Source organism: Anolis sagrei, chromosome 5 (assembly GCF_037176765.1).
Source record: "Anolis sagrei isolate rAnoSag1 chromosome 5, rAnoSag1.mat, whole genome shotgun sequence".
Lineage (NCBI taxonomy): Eukaryota > Metazoa > Chordata > Lepidosauria > Squamata > Dactyloidae > Anolis > Anolis sagrei.
In genome coordinates this window covers 163,739,694-163,761,365 of record NC_090025.1, presented here as the reverse complement: position 1 = coordinate 163,761,365, position 21,672 = coordinate 163,739,694, and the positions used below count along the sequence as shown (strand labels likewise).

At 42.8% G+C, this 21,672-nt stretch overlaps 1 protein-coding gene across 2 annotated transcripts in view; it reads right to left on the bottom strand.

Annotated features, from left to right (window-relative positions):
• NPTXR (neuronal pentraxin receptor) overlaps positions 1-21,672 on the bottom strand; it is a 45,777-nt gene that overhangs the window by 3,849 nt on the left and 20,256 nt on the right. The window contains exons 2-4 of one of the 2 annotated variants that reach the window (XM_060777065.2): positions 4,400-4,631; positions 2,802-3,049; positions 71-250 (exon numbers count right to left, since the gene is read on the bottom strand). In XM_060777065.2, the coding sequence (XP_060633048.2) occupies positions 71-250; positions 2,802-3,049; positions 4,400-4,631 (660 nt within the window). The remainder of the gene's footprint in view (positions 1-70; positions 251-2,801; positions 3,050-4,399; positions 4,632-21,672) is intronic. The other variant, XM_060777066.2, reaches the window with a different exon arrangement.

Here is a 21,672-nt window from a genome sequence, read left to right as displayed (position 1 = left end):
ATCCTTAAGGCAAATTCCTGATAAGATATTTGGGTAACCAATTCCAAGATAATACAGGAATCAGACTCACCTGTTCCTGGCCCAAGATCAGTACTCCGTGCGGTTTGACTGGATGCCAAGATGCGAGGTTCTCACTGGCGCCACGCTCCTCGCCATCCTGATAGGCTGACCATATGCCATCCCGTGTGATCCAGTTAATACAGATGTGGTGCCATGTTCCATCCTTTAGAGTCATGGGCAGAAGAGCCACCTTAGGAATAAAACAGGGTTATGCTTTAGTATTAGTTGAGATGGCAAATTTATTTTTCAACAGGGTTGCTGTGAGTTTTCCGGGATGTATGTCCATGTTCCAGCAGCATTCTCTCCTGATGTTTTGACCACATCTATGGAAGGTATCCCCAGAGGTTGTGAGAATGCCTGCCATAGATGTGGGCGAAATGTTAGGAGAAAATGCTTCTGGAACATGGCGATACAGTCTGGAAAACTCACAGCAACCCAGTGATTCTGGTCATGAAGTCTTCAACAACACATATTTTTCAACAGTTTCCCCCTGCTGCCTGTTGCTAACACTACCATCCTTCTAGCCATGCTGCCTAGGGATTATGAGAACTGCTATCTAAAAAGCAGCTTTCTGTTCGACTATTTTCAAGATTAGAAAGTCACAGAGTGAAGAAAGGAAGAAAAGAGAGAGATTGCTCACTGGCTTTGCCTCCTTTTGAAGCTCTCTTAAATTCCATTCTCTTCCTGCTGCTAACAAACAAGGCCTGGGGGTGCTTCACTTTGTTGTCCTTGTTTCGCTAGTAATTGAATTATTAATTGTTTTAACAATAATGTTAGATGTGGAATTGTCCTCATTTTAATTATTTATAATGGATAAGAATGCATTGTATGTGTGTGTTCAATCTTATTTTGTTATGGACTACACTGATCCTGCTTTATATTGGAGGAAGCTTAGAAAGCAGGGGCTAGCATTACTTTCTAGGAGGACCCCCAGAAAAAAAAAATCAAAACGTGTTTTCCCTCAAATACCCTCAATACTCCTAGATAGTATAGGAGTATTTTTCAAAGCTTTTGACCTTCTCTGGTCATTTACAGTTGACGCAGAGTAATCAAATCATAGAGGGGGAAGGGACCCCCAACAGCTCCATGCAACTTCTCCAGCGGTTCTCATCCTGTGGGTCCCCAGGTGTTTTGGCCTACAACTCCCAGAAATCCCAGCCAGTTTACCAGATGTTAGGATTTCTGGGAGTTCTAAGCCAAAACACCTGGGGACCCACAGGTTGAGAACCACTGAGCTAAAGCATTCCCAGCAGGGAGCTGTCCCCATATATATATATATATATATATATATATATGTGTGTGTGTGTGTGTGTGTGTGTGTGTGTGTATTTGGGGCTGCCACAGAGTAGAGGGTGGAGGTTTGTTCTCCATTTCCCCAGAGGGTAGGTTTAAAGTTAACTAAAGGTTTAAATTTACAGAAAGGTAGATTTCAACCGAACATTAGAAGGAAATAGTATTATTATTCTTTCATATTATGAATGTATTGGTTGTTGTAGTCAGGCAGTGAATATATATAAGCGGCAACTAAAAAAGCCAATGGGATTTTGGCCTGCGTAAATAGGAGTATAGTGTCTAGATCCAGGGAAGTCATGCTATCCTTCTACTCTGCTTTGGTCAGACCACACCTGAAATTCTGTGTCCAATTCTGGTCACCACAATTAAAGGGAGATGTTGATAAGCTGGAATGTGTCCAGAGAAGGGCTACTAAAATGATCAAGGGAATGGAGAACAAGCCCTAAGAGGAGTGGCTTAAAGAGCTGGGCATGTTTACCTTCAGAAGAGAAGGCTGAGAGGACTCAGGATGAGGACTATGTATAAATGTGTGAGAGGAATCATAGGGAGGAAGGAGCAAACTTGTTTTCTGCTGCCCTGGAGACTGGGATGTGGAACAATGGCTCCAAACTACAGGAAAGGAGATTCCATCTGAATATGAGGAAGAACTTCCTAACAGTGAGAGCTGTTTAGCAGTCGAACTCTCTGTCCTTGAGTGTGGTGGAGGCTCCTTCTTTGGAGGCTTTGAAACAGAGGCTGGATGGCCATTTGTCGGGGATGCTTTGAATGCGATTTTCTTGCTTCTTGGCAGGGGGTTAGACTGGATAGCCCAGGAGTTCTCTTCCAACTCTATGATTCTATGATCTATTTTAAAAGAGAAACTATTGAGGCAGTCTAGTTGAGACTTCAGTGGCCTGGGGTTCCTTCTGACAACAGAACTTGGATGTTTATGCTCATGGTTTGCAGATGTAAGGGGATATCAATGTTCTGTGTATTGTTAACCATTTTGGTTAGTGTTTTTTTTTAAAATCTTGGTTTACTTTGTAAACACTACTGGGAGACATAAAGAAAAGGTGTAAGGCGTATATTTTGAAAATAGTGGTTGCTAGTTATTGATGGATGGCTGTCACTGCTTTTTGTTGCTCAATTTTTGCCACTGAAAAATTGCTGACATTCTTCTGTAAAAATTCAATACAAACTTGGGTTAAGTGCCTGTTAAGCAGTAGACACTGAACATGCATCCCAGACTACTTGGTATAAATAAACTACTGTCTTCAGTTCACGAATGCCTCCATTCTCAAACCCTAAAAGGGGCAAATTCCCCTTACAGATCAGAAGCTGATTGGAGGATTCCGGGGAACAGTGCCCCCCCCAGCCCCCCCCCACCTTTACCCATTTCTGTTCTCAAGATAAGGAAGGCTAGTGTTTGAATCTTCCCATTAGCCATGCCAAAAGGTCTTCTCCCTTACCTTATCGTTAATGATCAGCTCCATGGGGTTATGTCCCCACACCAGCAATACAAGTTCATTCGATTGTCCAGGGACTGAATAAGAGAAAGGGGTGCCCACCGCTCCTGGGCCTTTGGCTTTTAGCCACAGGCAGACTGTGAAGGCATACAGTTCAGGCAAGCTCTTCTTTATCCGACCGTACATATAGTTGTTTCGGACAGGAATAGAGATTTTGAAAGCTCCAGGAGGGTTGAAGCTGATTGGTGTTTCTGTCATGGATAAAACAGAAATAGGGTGAGGAAAGCTGTAAACGGAGCGCAATGGAGAGTTATACACATAGACTGAATATAATTTTATACATAATATTTCTAATATTTTTGTGCATGCTACAAAGTTCATGTACATTGAACTGTCAGAAAGCAAAGTCGCCATGTGGACAATTTCAGATTTTAGAATGTTTCTACCTCTGGAATTCCAGATGCATTATTTATTTATTTATTTGCTTTATTTCTATACCGCATTTTTCAGCCTAAGTAGGTGACTCAATGCGGTTACCTCTACTAAAGACGTAACTAACTAAAGTAGTTTTTTTCAACCTGGGAGTTGGGACCCCTTGGAGGGGTCATGAGGGGGTGTCAGAAGGGTCACCAAAGACCTTCAGAAACACAGTATTTTCTGTTGGACATGGGGGCTCTATGTGGGAAATTTGGCCCAATTCTATCATTGGTGGGATTCAGAATGCTCCTTGATTGTAGGTAAAATATTAATCTCAGCAACGACAACTCCAAAATGTCAAGGTCTATTTTCCCCGAACTCCACCAGTGTTCACATTTGGGCATATTGAATATTTGTGCCAGGTTTGGTCCAGATCCATCATTATTTGAGTCCCCAGTGCTGTCTGGATGTAGGTGAACTACAACTCCAAAACTCAAGGTCAATTCCCACCAAACATTTCCAGTATTTTCTGTTGGGCATGGGAGTTCTGTGTGCCAAGTTTGGTTCAATTTCATCATTGGTGGAATTCACAATGCTCTTTGATTGTAGGTGAACTATAAATCCCAGCAACTACAACTGCCACATGACAAAACCACGCCCCGCCCCATCCCCGCCAGCATTCAAATTTGGGCATATTGGGTATTTGTGCCAAATTTGGTCTGGTGAATGAAAATACATCCTGCATATCAGATATTTACATTATGTTTCATAACAGTAGCAAAATTACAATTGTGAAGTATGTAGCAACAAAAATAATTTTATGGTTGGGGGTCACCACAACATGAGGAACTGTATTAAGGGGTTGTGGCATTAGGAAGGCTGAGAACCATTGAACTAAAGTAATAAAAACATTAATTGTTCGTTGTTAACAACTTTCATTGTTACTAATTCGTAGCACTTTTCCTGTTTATAGACTAAAATAACTAGCTTGAGGATCCTTTATGCTCCTCTGCAATGTTTAGTTCTTGCCCTACATTCTGAAGCAATATGGGACTTATCTGGCACTCATAAACTCTTCGGCTTGGAAGTGTCTGAAGATATACAGCTGCTAAACAATAAGATGCATGAAAGTTATCAAAAACTTTTGAACCCACAGCTTTTGTGTCCTCCCTACCAGGACTCACCATGCTCCAGCTCAGAAACCCGGTTCTGAAGGGCATCCAGCTCCTTCTCCACTTCGTGCTGCTGCTGCTGCTCCTGGTCATGGTTGTTGACGATGGATGAGCGTTCTTTCTCCAAAGCCAAAATCTTCGTTAGAAGCTGCTCCTCCAGTTCCTCCATCTTGCTATGGACAGCCTCTTGCTGGGCCACAGGGGCAGCAGTGGATGAAGCATTCACTCGAGTGGGGATGTCCTGCTATATTCACAGGAAAGTCAATAAACAAAGGGAGAAGTGATCAGATAGTTAAAAGGGTCACAGCAGAAGTAGCACAAAGCTAGACTGAATTAGTGTGCAAAACAGGGTCGTGCTCTTTGACTCAGTCTGAGGATCTTCTTGTTTATGCCCTGATGTGTGTCAAGCAATAGGTGAGGTGGCATAATTTAGATCTCTTTCACACGGCATACTTATAGCATTTTGCTTTTATTTTAACTGCCACAATCACATTTTCAGGAATCCTGGCATTTGTAATTTGGTGAGGTATTGCAGCTGTCCAACTTCAAATTACTGAAGAGCACAGTGGGTTGTGGAGGGATCACAAAATGTGGACATTACTCTTGATTTTTTCTTGACTGCAATTTTCTAGCATTGCAGAAAGTAAAACTGAAAAGCATGCACAGCACTTGGATTAGTACTTGGGTGGGAGACCACCGACGAATATCAGGTGCTGTAGTCTATATTTCAGAGGAAGGAAATGGCAAAGCCACCTTTGTGCATTTGTTGCACAAAGAAAACCCTATGAAATTCATGGTGTCTTCACAAGTAATAGTCAACTAGAAGTCACACCCTAATATCCCTACCCATACAAACATATATTTTCTGTTTTAGCATTCACTTGGTAACTGTACCTCTTTCATTTTATCTTTGGCAACAAAACTTTATTTTGAAATTGTCAGCTGAAGTTTCAAGTAATTAGATTGCTAGAAATGTGGGTACTGAAGAAACATTTCATGGAGGAGCAATACCCTTACTTCCCCTACCCGTACCTTGTTGTGGTGGTGGTGGTGGTGGTTGTGTGCCTTCAAGTCACTTCTGATTTATGGTAACCCTAAGGTGAAACCTATCAGTTTCCGGACAAGATTTGTTCAGTAGAGGTTTACCATTGCTTTCCTCTGAGGCTGAGAGATTGTGACTTGCCTAAGGTCTTCCAGTGGGTTTTCATGACCAAGCAGGGGATTTGAGCCCTGGTCTCCCAGAGCTTGGGTCCAGCACTGAAACCGCTACAACATGCTATCTTTTCCAACTGTTGCTTCACTCCTGTAAATATCTTGTGAAAATACAAATCCTAGGATGCTCTGTGGCAGTTAAAGTGGAATCGTAGTGCTACAATTATGTAGTGGGAAGACTCTGTAATTGTCAGAGCACATGTTTTGTATACACAGAAGTCTCTAGGTCCAAATCCTTGACATTTCCATTTAAAACAGGGATGCAAAGTGTTTTTAGATTTAAAGGTGTTAGCTGGATCACATACCCATATGCACACCCACACACTTACATACACCCCCAATACACACTGGGGAGGTTTGCATTTCCTTTCCCTGGTTATTAAGACATGATTACTGGGGAAGATGGATGCTTTTGTGGGCTAACACGCACCACTGGAAACACCTCCTGGTTGTGTTATCAGTCAGTGACAAAGGTACATAAAGCTGACATGATATAGCACAGGATGTGTAAAAATCTGGGCCATAGTGGGTAGAAACAAGGTTAATACTTGCTCTGCCTGGTGGCTGAGGATGAACAACCAGTGAGTCTCTTTCCTGCCACTTTGTGCAAAATCTGTCATTTTGACATGGCATAGTAGTTTGGTAATCCTCTTAGCTCAGCCGAGGCTCCACGCTCAGAGAGTCTGTGTACTGAGAGATCAGAGCAGGTATTACATAGCGAGGGCAGGAGAGCACCCACAACTGGAGGCGGGCCTTGGCACTGTCGCTCTACCAGGCAGAGCAACCAATCTCACTTTTTCCCTGCCTGTTCACAGATAGTAAACACTAGGTGACATTTGGTTGGTGTTTTATGTACACCCAAGTTCCCTTGCTCAAGAGATTGTAGTGTTTTGACCATGATATAATGTCCGTATTCCATTCACAGTTTCATAAGCAGACTCCCCCTATTATATGCTTTTGGATGGTGAATACTAGGCTTGGTTGATTTAAAAAAATGGTTCAAAACTCGTTTTGGATGTTGGGGGCACTGGTGATTCAATTCGGAATTGAATTCCGAATTTTTTAGATTTTTTTTGGAACTTTCCAAAATTTCCAAAATTTCCGAATTGCTTCATTAATGGCGGATGCGATTGCTCAATATGCGAAAAACAGCAAATGGCACTGGGAAAACTTCAGGGGATTATCTCTCCCTCATTTTAGACCAGTCCTGACAAGTATGGGGGGGGGGGTAGTAGTAAGGAGGAGGAAGAGGAGGAGAGGAGGGGCAGCCAGATGCTGGGGCTTACCCTGCAGCTCATCTCTGGGCTCATTGGCGGTGGCGGCCTCCTCCTCCTCACCATTTCAGTTGCTTCCCGCTCCTTCATTGGAGGCCTCAGCTCAGCTGGGTAGCACCATCAATGGCGCCCAAGGGGCCTCCGAGGCCACAAGCAGTAGAGGTGGCGAGGAGGAGAAGGTTGCCGCCGAGTGGACGAAGTGTCCCTACGTCACGGATTTTCACTTATCATGGGTGGTCCTGGAACTGAACACCCGCAATAAGTGAGGGAACACTGTATTGAGTTGTTTCCCAATAATTCTTTTTAAATGGGAACATAGTTTGTTAAGGTAATTCTATTGCCAAGATGGTACCAGAAATGACCTGAAAATAGTATGGAATAATAGGATTTGGATTCTTGTGGGGTTTTTCGGGCTATAGGGCCATGTTCTAGAGGCATTTTCTCCTGACGTTTCGCCTGCATCTATGGCAAGCATCCTCCGAGGTAGTGAGGTCTGTTGGAATTAGGAAAATGGGTTTATATATCTGTGGAATGGCTGGGGTGGGGCAAAGAGCTCTTCTCTGCTGGAGCTAGGTGTGAATGTTTCAACTGACCACTTTCATTAGCATTTGAAGGCCTGGCTGAGCCTGGGGAAATCTTTTGTTGAGAGATGTTAAGATGTGCCTGGTTGTTTCCTCTCTGCTGTTTTGCTGTAGTAATTTTAGAGTTTTTTAATACTGGTAGCCAGATTTTGTTCATTTTCATGTTCTCTTCCTTTCTGTTGAAATTGTCCACATGCTTGTGGATTTCAATGGCTTCTCTGTGTAGTCTGACATGGTGGTTGTTGGTGTGGTCCAGCATTTCTGTGTTCTCAAATAATATGCTGTGTCCAGGCTGGTTCATCAGGTGCTCTGCTATGGCTGGATTTGGATAATAGGATTTGGATATTGTAATTCCTCCTCTCCAAAAACTACAAATGTTGCAGAATATTTGCCCTGTCTATCTGGAGGATACATGAAATCCAACGAGCCTTCAAAATTCTCACTTCTTTTAATTTGATGACCTATTTCTCAGCAAAAATATATGCATCAAAATGTATGCATTGTAAAATACAAATTTTAAAACGTGTGTTTTGTGGAAGAAATACATTAAAACACTTCAAATGGAATTTTCCAGATGATTTTTTTTAAAAAAGGAAAGCGGTTCAAGAACAGATTGTGAATGAGTTTATGAGAAAATGACATGTGGAAACAGACTAATGCCATCAATCTCATTCTCTAGTGGGTGGTGAAGCAAAGGAGAGAGAAGAAAGACAAATCCTGTAGAAGTGGTGGTGGGTGGGGGGAGAGGGAACAGGAATGGCCAAGGTTAGCAGATGACTTCTCTCCCACCCATGATTAATTCTCATAAGCCATTAGGTATTCCTCAGACATAGCATGCCCCACCATAGCCCTTTCCCACCCCATAGGAGAGAAGGAATGAAGACTCGCCTTCATCAGAAAACATGGAAAAGGGAGTTGGAGGCCGTCCGCCTTTGAGAAAGTATTCCTGCTGTGCTCATTCATCAAGGCAAAAGCTCATCTGAAGACGCATGTCTTTTATTCAAGCCCATTTCTGTGTTTTGATGGGGGTGTCCCTAGGGCCATTCTAATTAATGTTGCAGCTCATTATTATTCAGTTTGATTTGCCTTTCTTGCAAAATAAAAAGCAGACCCAGGTCTAGTTGCATTTTTAAAAAATAATGTTCATCTATGCAAAACAACCCTCTGTGTACTTCTGTCTCTGGAGGAGCGGTTTGAGAAGAAGAGAAAAAAAGATGTCAAGCCTCCACCAGCTCCATTTTTCCTGAAAAGATCATGCCCTGTGGATGCATGATTAATAACTAACACATCCATCTTTTCTGGGTGAGTGGAGATGTTTATGAAAGTGTTTATGGAGGCGATATTAATTTTAATAGCTTCCGTTAATACAAGTTGGTTTAATGTTCATTTACAGATGTCCTTCAGTCTGAGTTTCAAAGCCATACCCAACAGGTGCCTCAAAGTCTCCATACAATCATAAGAGAGTGACTTTTTGTCGGGCTTGTTGTAATACAGTCTGAGGCTGCTGGGTTCACTGATGGTTTAGAGCGAATTGTATGATTTCCTGTGGGATTTCCTGGGGCACAAAGTGAGGAAGATTCAAGTCAGGGAAATGATGGTTCCCTCTGGGAGAAACCTGACTCAGAAAGTGCAGGGCTTCAAGGTCAGTCAGAGGAGCCAGAAATTGCAACATTAGATAAGGAGTCGGGTGAAGAACTAAGTGATATTGAAGGCTTCCAGGGAAAAACACCTGGAACTACAGAGATCAACAAAAGTTACAGATTGGAGCAGAAAATAGGCGGTACCGGACAGAGCAATTACGTGGGAAAGCTGGGGAGAAAATTCATGGGAAAATAAATTATTTCATTAGTGTCTATTAATTAGCAAGTTGCTTACTTAAGGGTTAGTTCAGGCAACATAGTGTTTGAGTGTGAGGCTAGGCCTGAGTTCTCTGGTTCTTGTTTCAAGTCAAGCCTTGGTTTTGGATTCAAGCATCTTGGAAGTTTTCTATGTTCTTGTTTTCGTATTCTTGCTCAAGCTTTTTTAAGTATACCTTTTGCTTGTGGAATTATGCTATACTTGTGACTATTTGGCAATTCCTAGACTGTGTTACCTTGGGATTTGCATGAGACACTTGGATTACTGTTTGGTTATCATCTATTGCTAACCTTTTTTTTGGATTATACGTCTTCTTTCTTTATTCCTGATTTTTCATATATTTTATGTGTTTTTAAAATAAATAATTTGCTTATACTATGGACTCTTGTGTGGTGCTGTGGTCATAGGTGTTTCCAGGCCTGGGGTGCAACACTGCTTTCCCAGATTTGGAATTCCCTCCCCAAATTTGTCTTCTTTTTGGCTCTCATAGCTTTCAACTTGACATTTAGCAGTACTATAGAGACCACTTTTGTTGTTTTAAACTGATATGTCTATGGCTTTTATCTGTCAGTTCTCTAATGTGTGTTTAATTTTTAAATAAGAATACTTTTTAAAATGTATTTTAGCTTTTATAAAAATATATCTTTTTGGGTTTTATTATTTCACATTCATTTTGTAATAGCTGTGTGCCACCCACTAACCACATTTATCAGGGTAGCTGGCAGCAGAAGATAACAAATACATGAAAGCTAAAACCATAAATTAAGTATCTTTTTTGAAAGCCTAAAAACGACAGGCAATGAAAAAATACAATCCAACCTGCTATTTTGATAGCACCCTTACATTCAAAGAAAGACAGGACATAACATTATTTTAAACAAATTTAAATAAATTGAATTCAGGTCCTATTATACTCCCACTTCTGTTTCCAGTGTCTGTTTGCAACAGAAATCTGAAGCAAGCAATTTCCTTCTCAACCTTCATAGATGATACCGTTTTGTTTTCCAATGTTCCCACTCTTTGCACAAACACTGAGATCAGCACGCTGGGCTCTGTGACTGACACTGAATGGCCTCATCTGTCAGGCCAGCAGCAACAGAGGCAGAAAAAGTGATTTTTCTCATGTTCCAGTCTGGAGCACACACTGTTCACCATCGGGAGTCACATATTCTCTAAGACTGGATCTATACTACCCTATATCTTCAGTCCTGTGCTGGCAGGACTGAAGACCGAAAGGTCAAAAGTTGGAATTTGGGGAGAGCACAGATGAGCTCCCTCTGTCAGCTTCAGTTCCCCATGCGGGGGCATGAGAGAAGCCTCCTACAAGGATGATAAAACATCAAAACATCAGGATGTCCCCTGGACAATGTCTTTGCAGACGGCCAATTCTCTCACACCAGAAGCGACTTGCAGTTTCACAAGTCGCTCCTGACACGGAAAAATTTTTTTCAGGATCTGATCCCAGATTAACGGATTTGAACTGGATTATATTAGTCTACACTGCCAGATAATCTGGGATAAGAAGATAATCTGGGAGCAGATCCTGGGATATAGGGCAGTGTAGACCCAGCCTAATTATCCAAATTTGGCAGGGAGTTTGTTTCCAAACTCAGTTCCCGTTGTTGTTGTTCTGTGTCTTCAAGTTGTTTCTAACTATGGCAAGATTAGTTCAGAGGAATTTGGCCTTTGAGGCTGTGAGAGTGTGCCTTGCCCAAAGTCACCCAGTAGGTTTTCATTCATCATCTATCTAAATAAAAATGTAATGTTCGTTTGTGGAATTAACATAACTCAAAAACCACTGGACGAATTGACATGAAATTTGGATACTACACCCCTAACAGAAAAAGAAGTGACCATCATTCATAAACCCCTCTCAAAAAACAACAGAAAGGACTTTAAAACCCAAAAACTAAATGACAATAAAACACATGCGCGAAAATGACAGCTCCCAGGATCCCCTCGACCAGGCCCTTTAGGGGAGGAAGATACTCCAAATGCACTGCTTCCAAGCTGTAAACTTGCTATTCCTGGACTGCATCTCCCAGCAATCCTCCAAATAGATAAGATATATAGATTAGATAGAGGTAGACAGATCAATCAATCGGGGAGACAGTCCAAGAATAGGTGAAGGAAGGAAGGAGAGAAGGAAAGAAAAAAGGGAAGGCAAGAAGGAAGGAAAGAGGGAGGGAGGGAGGGAAGGTTGTCTACAGCAACGCGTGACGGGTACAGCCAGTAATATTTAAAAAGCAACATGAAACACAAAATATGTAACATGATGCTACTATGTGAAAAAGACACTCACAACCAGCTCTTATGTGCAAGGATGGCCTGAGGTGAGGTCATTCTGCTAAAGGCTCTGGATAATCACAGCTTAATTCATTACTCAGGGGAAGAACGTGTAAAACTGCAATCAACTCAGGTGAATTAAGCAGCGAGGAAGAGAAAAACGTGCTAGCGGGGAATTAGATTGTGCGGTCAGTGGTACTTTAACTCTCCTTGTTCTCATCACTCTCAATCTAGGTTCTCATTACACAAATGCAACAGGGTGACCTGGTGAGCTTGTTTTTTATGTAAGCAATCTATCAGTAGTATCTTGCTGACTTTCGTAAGCTTCTATCTCTGCCCTCTTTTCCCAGCTGAACTTTCTAAACAGCCTTCTAGACCTAGATTTATAATGAAGGGTATTGTTCCACTGGTGACTTTTCTTTCTACTTTCCATGGACTTAAGATAATTTTTACAAAGTTCAGTAAAATACTAATTTATCTATACATCCAGACAATAGTGGCCAACTGTGGCTCTTGTGACGATCAATTGTTGTGCCCTGGACCTTCCTGGTGCAAAATTGTAAACAAAACAAAATCCTAAAATATCCCCACTTGAAAAAAACACAAGTAGTTTGAAGTCCAGTGCTTCTGTGGCAGATAAAGGTTACTTTAAAATATTGAACAGTGCTGAGGGACCCTATTGTTCTTATTGTATATCTTCAAGTTGTTTCTGACTTCTAACTGGAGTGGCGTACAGGGAGGACACCACTCCTCTGCTGTGTCAGTTCGACTGGCTGCCGATATGCTACCGAGCCCAATTTAAAGTGCCGGTCTTGGCCTATAACGTCCCAAATGGTTTTGGTCCAATTTATCTGTCTGAACATATCTCTTCTCATGAGCCTATTAGAACTTTAAGATCTTCTGGGGAAGTCCTGCTCTCGGTCCCACCTTCTTCGCAAGCGTGACTGGTGGGGACGAGAGACAGAGCCTTCTCCGTGGTGGTCCCTCAGCTGTGGAACTCCCTCCCCAGCGACATCACGCAGGCTCCATCCCTTCTGGGTTTTAGAAAAAAGCTGAAGACTTGGTTATTTGAACACGTGTTCGAAGAATATGTTTCTATGGTTTTGACACGGTCTGGATTAAGGATTATGAGCAGGATTATGGATGAATGGAACGATGCACTTTATATGCTTTTAAAATTTTTGTATACTAATGTATGTTTATTATTATTTAACTAGCTGTCCCCTGCCTCGCATTGCTGTGGCCCAGTCTGTGTATATGTGCTTTTGTGTGTGTATATATATGTGTATATATTTGTGAATATGTGTGTTTGCGTATATATGTGGTTTTGCACATGCATTGTGATGTATTTTTTGTTTTTAGGCTTTTTAAGTCTCTTCTGCTGTGTTTTCCAGCATTTTTATGAGTGATGGTCACTTGTTGGCCTGACATGTGTATTGTGTCCGAATTTGGTGTCAATTCATCCAGTGGTTTTTTGAGTTATGTTAATCCCACAAAAGAACATTACATTTTTTATTTATATAGATGTTAATGGTTTTTAACTGTTTAATTTTTATTGATAGTACTGTTTTGTACTGGCATTGAATTTTCGCTGGAATTGTAAGCCACCTTAAGTCTCTTCGGGTGAAAAAGGCGAGGGAAAAAGGAAGCAAATAAATAAAATAAATTATGTCGACCCTAAGGTGAATCTATTGTAGAGTTTTCTTGGCAAAATTTCTTCAGAAGAGGTTTGTCACCATCTTCTCTTCAGCCTGAGTGAGTGTGAGGCTGAATCTATACTACCATACAATCCAGTTTCTGAATCCTGATTATCTACTTTGAACTGGATTATATGAGTCTACGCTGCCATATAATCCAGTTAAAAGCAGATAACCAGGTTCTAGAAACTGGATGATATGGCAATGTATGGCCGAACTTGCTCAGGGTCACCTAGTAGGTTTCTGTGACTGAGGAGAGATTTGAACCTCACTCTCCCAGAGTATCAGTCCATCACTCAAACCACTACACCAAGCTGACTTTCAAAGGACTAATTTTAAAAGTACAGTGCTGCTCCTTGAGACTTTCAAGAGGAGCAACTCAACCACTGTTGTTCAACTTAGAAAAAGAGTAGATCCCTGGTGGGATCTAGAGCTCTTGAAGCAGACTGTAAGACTGCATACTCTACTTTGTTTACATCTTCCTTAAAACACATCTGGAAGGTACCAGTTTGGGGAAGAATGTATCAAAACAGGGATGCATTCTTGTGCTTCCTGTCTGGTCCAAATCCTTGGGCTTCCTATCTGGTCCTCTGGAGCTCCCCAAAGGGCCACAACTTTTTCACAATGACACCATAAATTGGTTGCTTTGCACCTTTGCATTGTCCTCCCATTCTCAACATTTAAGATGCCTCTGCTAAGGCTTTCATCAAGAGCTTTAAGGTAAATGTATAATTATATTTTTGATTCTGTCCCCTGGTCAAAGCCTTCACTTGAACATGGCTCTCAAGGATTTCACTGAAATTGAATTTGGGCCACAGGCAGAAAGAGCTTCCTCACCATTGCATTAAGGCATTGAAGCAATCAACTGCAAAAGCATAATTAAATACATCTCTGTAGGAGACAGTGAAGCCATCTTTCACACCATTCCAAACACTATTTGAAAGAGGAACATCTTGGTGCTTTCGCACCAGAGCTCAATCTGGGAACATCTAAATTAATAATGAAGAATTCAGAGCAATCCTGCCATGACTGCACATGAGTCCATTTCTCTGACATTATGTTGCTCATCGCGAAAGTAGACGACTGCTCATGAGCCGGCATTTGTGCCAGCGCTAATGTACGAGCCAATTCTCTTGATCCCAATGGTTGGGTGAAGGAAGCAATGAAGGGAGCAGAGCTTCTCCTGCTGAGATAGGTCTTGTTCCCAGCTCTTCGTTTGCCTTGTATGACTTTATATGAACAGAGACCAGTGCAAGCTTTCGGGTAATGAGGTCCAAGTCTATGATGAAATCATCCACCCTCTTCTAATTCTATTTTTCTCTGTATTGTGCTTGGACCAAGGGAATCTGGAGTTACTTTTGACACCATTGATTCAGCTAACCACGGGAGTTTTATGATTAATATGAAGAATGATTTTTCCCCCTTCCAAAATGATGCACGTTTCATTGCTAGCATTGCCAACTTGTCATCATGTGGGCAAGGAGGGGGGAGACTGCGTGTATTGTGCAAAACGAAAATGCTCAGATGACGATCTTTGCGAGACGAGAGAACTGGCATTGGAAAATGCTTCCTCAGGAGATGAGAGGAGGCCTCTGCCGTGCCCCAGCTGCCCTGCTGTGCCTTTTTTCTGTATCATTCCTCTGCAGGGGAGCAGAATGAAGATGCTTCAATTACATTTGGCGTAATTGAATCATACGTGCTAATGATGGGAAAGGGAGAGCGAGATTAGTTAGGTTCATTGGCCCCCCACCCAGCACGACTGAACTCGGGAGTGCTTTCTTTTGGCTCACGTCACTGTTTTAGATTGAGTTTTCTCAACTCAGAGATGCCGACTGTGCCCCTGAGAGGCTGTTCCAAATGGTATTTAATAAGTAGATAGCCATGGGATGTGTGCATGCTTTCATTTATCCAGTCATCTCTTCCCTTTGCTTTTCGTTTGCCTGTCCTCTCCTTTCATTAAATAGGGGCTTATTCCTGGTTTAAAAAATCCACCATACCAAGTGGTGGGCTATTCAAAGGCTCTGTGGCTACAAAACGGAGGCCTCCGCAATGAAAAGTGAACACTGGGATAACTGAGCAGTGAACGGGGGAGGTGAGAAAAGAATGAAAAGCCATTTCAACTCATTGAGAATTGAGGGGACTGGGATGTGCGGTTTCTGATATTTGTGAATGGCTCTGTTTTATTGCATGCAAGGAGTGTGGGCTTCTTTCATTTTAGCCATTGATGTTGCCAAGCAGCTGGAGCAGTTCTCTTATCCATTGCCTCTGCCTGGTTTTGACAGGGGTGTAGAGATACTGTCTGCTGCACCCTTTGATTGTTCTAGTTCTGGATTTAAATGTCACATCCTTGTTTTCACGTATGGCACCATCTGTTAAGAGAAGAAAGGGCTTCGGCTTTTGTCATGGCTGTTACCGTCAAGACGATCCGTCCTACACTGAATAATGAAAAGGATTTGCTCTCTCCCCCCCTCTATCTCTTTCCATTTTGAGTCTCTGTAATTCATCATTTTCACTTTCCATAGCCTTTGCAAAGTGAAATTCTGTTTCGTTTAACATTTATGCTCCTTCCTATCTCTCTCTCTCTCTCCTTTATTCCTTTGATTCTTTGGAACTTTATATTCTATATCGTTCATAGGGAATTAGGCTCTTGGTTCTGATGTAAAAAGATAACCAGATTTGTATCCTACACTTTGCAAGCATGAATACTATGCCACCAGAAGCAGGCGACTAAAATGATCAAGGGTCTGAAGAACAAGCCCTATGAGGAGCGGCTTAAAGAATTAGGCATGTTTAGCCTGCAGAAGAGAAGACTGAAAGGAGACATGATAGCCATGTATAAATATGTGAGAAGACGTCATAGGGAGGAGGGAACAAGCTTGTTTTCTGCTGCCCTGGAGACTAAGACGCGGAGCAATGGCTTCAAACTACAGGAAAGGAGATTCCACCGGAATATTAGGAAGAACTGTTTTGATAGCCATTAACTACAACAACTCTTAGGGCAGTTGTTCTCAACCTGTGGGTCCCCAGGTGTTTTGGCATACAACTCCCAGAAATCCCCGTCAGTACCAGCTGTTAGGATTTCTGGGAGCTGAAGGCCAAAATATCTAAGGATCCACAGCTTGAGAACTAATGCTTTAAGACAGCATTTCTCAACCAGGGGTTCAGGACCTCTGGGAGGGTTGGTTGCGATGGAGTGTCAGAGGGGTTGCCAAAGACTATTAGAAAAAAAACCAGTATTTTCTTTTGGTGATGGGGGTTTTATGTGGGAAGTTTGGCCCAATTCTATCGGTGAGGTTCAGAATGCTCTTTGATTGTAGGTGAACTATAAATCCCAGCAACTACATTTCCCAAATATCAAAGTCTATTTCCCCCAAACTCCACCAGTATTCACATTTGGGCTTATAGAGTATTCGTGCCAAGTTTGGTCCAGATCCATCATTGTTTGTGTCCACAGTGCTGTCTGGATGTAGGTGAACTTCAACTCTCAAACTCAAGATCAATGGCCACCAAACCCTTACAGTATTTTCTGTTGATCATGGGAGTTCTGTGTGCCAAGATTGGTTCAATTCCATCATTGTTGGGAGTTCAGAATCCTCTTTGATTGTAGTTGAACTGTAAATCCCAGCAACTACAACTCACAAATGACAAAATCAGCCCTCCACCCAACCCCACTAGTATTCAAATTTGGGCATATTGGGTATTTGTGCCAAATTTGGTCCAGTGAATGAAAATACATTCTGCGTATCAGATATTTACATTATGATGCATAACAGTAGCAAAATTACAGTGATGAAGTAGCAATGAAAATAATTTTATAGTTTTGTCGTGTCAGGAGCAACTTGAGAAACTGCAAATCGCTTCTGGTGTGAGAGAATTGGCCGTCTGCAAGAACATTGCCCAGGGGACACCCGGATGATTTGATGTTTTTATCATCCTTCTGGGAGGCTTCTCTCATGTCCCTGCATGAGGAGCTGGAGTTGATAGAGGGAGCTCATCTGCCTCTCCCCCAAATTCGAACCTGTCACCTTTCGGTCTTCAGTCCTGCCGGCACAGAGGTTTATAGTTGGGGGTCACCACAATCTGAAGAACTATATTAAGGGGGCAAAGCATTAGGAGGATTGAGAATGACTGCTTTAGGGGAAGCTTACACTACTGTTCCAAATAGCTCCATTTTAGAATGGAAGAATGAAAGCCATGGAAGGAAATCATGTAATTCTGCCAATAGCACCCATTCTGTTGCCTTTGGGTGTATGGTTTGTAAAGCCTTGGCTCCAGATTATTCATCTCGCCAAGCTCTTTTGCCACCTTGGGCATAATGGCCTAGGGTTTGAGCAATGCTTAGAAGAGGAACTTCTAATGCTAGAGAATTACAGGTGGGGGGTTGATTTTTCCACCCTTTTTGCTTTGATGAATGGTGCGTGTTGGATATTTCACCCTAAGGGGACACACCTTTGTAAATTGCCAGGGAATTTTAGCTGCCTGCCCGAAGCCTATCTTCCTCCTGTACCCTGATTGAAAGCAATGTGGGGGTGGGTGGTATTTATCAGGGAATATTTGGAAAGTGGGGGGAGTAAAATGTTCAGAACACAGTTTCAAAAGCTGTTGGATGAGCTCATAATTGCCCATCTGGTGAAGCGAGGGTGGGGTGTGAGGATTTGCTTCTGTGTCTGGGCTCCCGGGCAATCAAAAAGATTGAAACATGCCAGGTAATATTAATCATGTGAAATGCCAATGTCTGGAGTGGGCGGAAAGACTGCGTGTACGTGTGTGGGGTGTTGGTGCAGGAGACCCCAACGCTGTTACAGAGTGTGGGTCTGCTTAGATTCAATCAGTTTCATTCATTGTCAAACAGCCACACATATTGTATATATAAGGATCAAAAGCCCTCAGTTGCTAAGGCACCGGCAAAGATGCCAACTTCATGGCAGCAGATAAGCATTCAATAAATTCACACAGGATAAAAAGCGCTGTCTTAGGGGCTACTGCTCAATTGGCAGGGAGCTTTATTGATTCATTATGGATCCTGTGAAATATATAAGATGCCTCTTGTCCTAGTGTTTGCAAGAAGAGGTCGCCTCCTTCACCGGGAGCTGGAATAATCACTATGGTCCCGTTCATATTATATGGTTGCAACACAATGATGCTGCAAGCCACTTCTGGTCGCTTGCTGGAACACCTCAGCAAGCAAGAGACCAAAAGTGGCAGGCTAAAACTCAGAACCTCAATCCATGGCTGATACCAAATGAAAGACTACCTCCTGGGCACACAGAAAACTGGGCGACTTGGAAGGCTCTGAACCGACTGCACTCTGGCATCACGAGATGCAGAGCCAACCTTAAGAAATGGGACTACAAAGTGGAGTCCACGGCATGCAAGTTTGGAGAAGAGCAAACCACTGACCACCTGCTGCAATGCAACCTGAGCCCTGCCACATGCACAATGGAGAACCTTCTTATAGCAACACCAGAGGCACTCCAAGTGGCCAGATACTGGTCAAAGGACATTTAATAGAATGCCAAGTTTGTAAACTTTGTGTGTGTGTGTGCGTTTTTAATACAATACAACTGTTTGGTTTGCTCCTGCCACAATAAATAAATAGCGTAATGATGCTCAATTGCCATGGCTGCATCCCATGGAATCTAAGGGTTCATAGAACGGAAAACGGAATGTTGGTGGACAGGAAAAGAGATTTAAAGATGGGCTCAAAGCCAACCATAAAAACTCTGGCATAGACACTGAGAACTGGGAAGCCCTGGCCCTTGAGCGCTCCAGCTGGAGGTCAGCTGTGACCAGCAGTGCTGCAGAATTTGAAGAGGCACGAATGAAGGGCGAAAGAGTGAAACGTGCCAAGAGGAAGGTGTGTCAAGACAACTCTGACCGAGACTGCCTTCCACCTGGAAACCAATGCCCTCACTGTAGGAGAAGATGCAGATCAAGAATAGGGCTCCACAGTCACCTATGGACCCACCAGAACACTGATCCTGGAAGACTATCCTACTCGGCCAATGAGGGATCGCCTAAGTAAGTAAGTAAGTAAGTTAGGAGAGGAAGAAGTGCTGTTTGGATAGCAACTCTAAATATCTCTTCTTAAACTGCAAATCCCAGGATTCTGTAGGATGCTGCCACTGCACTCATTGCAGAATTGTAGCACTATAATTGCGGAGTAGGAAACGATCCTACATGTCTGGGCTGCTGATCCTTTGGTAAAGGCTTGTTTCTTTGGACTACAGTTCCCAGAAGTGGCAATGCCTGACACTTTAGTCCAAACAAGGAACTTTCCCCTATCTTAACTTTAAAGAGATGATGTGGTATCAGTGCCACATGTGTGATAAGAATGCATAGTAGCTATGTGACATCCCCTCTCCCCCACCATGACAGACATGTATTATTTATGGCATTCCAGATATTGGAGAACTTCAACTCTTGGTGTTTCTTGCCTTTGACAATGCTGGTTAAAAGCTCTGTGAGTTTCACCCCGGCCACATCTGCAGGGCTACCCCAATTTTCTATTCTTGGTCTTGCCATAGCTGAATATCTGCAAAAATTTATGTTTCTAGTTTGTGCAATGCAATCCTTGAACCTGTTTACAACAACAGAGTTGTACAGTGTATGAGCCTGTTCCAAACACCACATGGCTGGGAAAAAGCCAAGGTCAAAAGATAGGTTTGCAGGGAACATGTAGATCACACCAACATTGAAGACAGATCTCATGTTTCAGGGTGGATACTGCCTCAGAAAAGGACTGTCTTAAAGCACTTAGAATTTTTTTCCATGTTGGAGCAACTTGAGAAAATGCAAGTCGCTTCTGGTGTGTGAGAGAATTGGCCGTCTGTAAGGATGTTGCCCAGGGGATGCCTGGATTTTTTACCATCCTGTGGGAGGCTTCTCTCATGTCCCCGCATAGGAAGCTGGAGCTGACAGGTAGGAGCTCACTCCGTTCCCCAGATTCGAACCACTGGCTTTCCATCAGCAGTCCTGCTGGCACAAGGTTTTAACTCATTGCACCACCGGAGGCTCCAAGAATTTAGATGGCAATAGACACTGAGAACTGGGAAGCCCTGGCCCGTGAGCGCTCCAGCTGGAGGTCAGCTGTGACCAACAGTGCTGCAGAATTTGAAGAGGCACGAACGGAGGGTGAGAGAGAGAAACGTGCCAAGAGGAAGGTGCGCCTTCCACCTGGAAACCAATGCCCTCACTGCGGGAGACGATGCAGATCAAGAATAGGGCTCCATAGTCACCTACGGACCCACCCTGGAAGATTATCCTACTCGGACAACGAGGGATCGCCTAAGTAAGTAAAGTAAGGGGTAAGGATGCCATGCTGACTATACATGATGGGTTTTGTAGCATGACACATCTAGAAGATGCAAATGTGATAAAGTTACACTACATATATATTCAGGGCTTTTATTGGCAATGTAAATATCTCTCTCTCACACAGAGACAGACAGATTGTCAGGATGCCTTTATTCGACTAACCAAAAGATGCGTAATACTGAAACATTTAACAAGCGTTTAAAGATTACAGCCTTCTTCATCAGGCACAGATGTTAGAAGTCATTTTAGGTAATGTGGTAATGTGATAATAAAGCAGCATCTTTCTTGAGATGTAAAAACCGAGTTTAAGGGCGCTTTCACACTATACAGTAATGGTGCTATAATTCCACTTTAAATGCTACCATGCCTTTGTATGGAATCTAGAGATGAGTAATTGTAGTATTTAGACTTCTCAGCCAGGGAGTTCTAGCACCTCTCACATTATATACCTTACTTTCTTTGGCGATCCTTCATTGTCTAAGTATGATGGCCTTCCAAGTGTAGTGTCTTGGTGGTAGATACGTAGGTGACTGTGGAGATCTATTCTTGATCCGCATGTTCTCCCGCAGTGAGGGCATTGCTTTTCAGGTGGAAGATGGTCCTAGTCAGGGTTGGTTTGACACGCCTTCCTCTTGGCATGTATCTCCCTTTCACCCTCCATTCATGCCTCTTCAAATTCCACAGCACTGCTAGTCACAGCCGACCTCCAGTTAGAGCACTCAAGGGCCAGGGCTTCCCAATTCTCAGTGTCTATGCCACAGTTTTTAAGGTTAGCTGTAAGACCATCTTTAAATCTCTTTTCCTGTCCACCAACATTTCGTTTCCCATTCTTGAGTTGGGAGTACAGTAACTGCTTTGGGAGACGGTGACCGGACATTCAGACAACATGGCCAGTCCAGCGGAGTTGATGGCATAGAAGAACCGCTTCAATGCTGGTGGGCTTTTTCCAGCATGCTGACATTTGTTTCCTTGTCTTCCCAAGAGATTTTCAGGATTTTTCAGAGGCAACACTGATGGAATCATTCCAGGAGTTGAGTGTGATGTCTGTAGACAGTCCACGT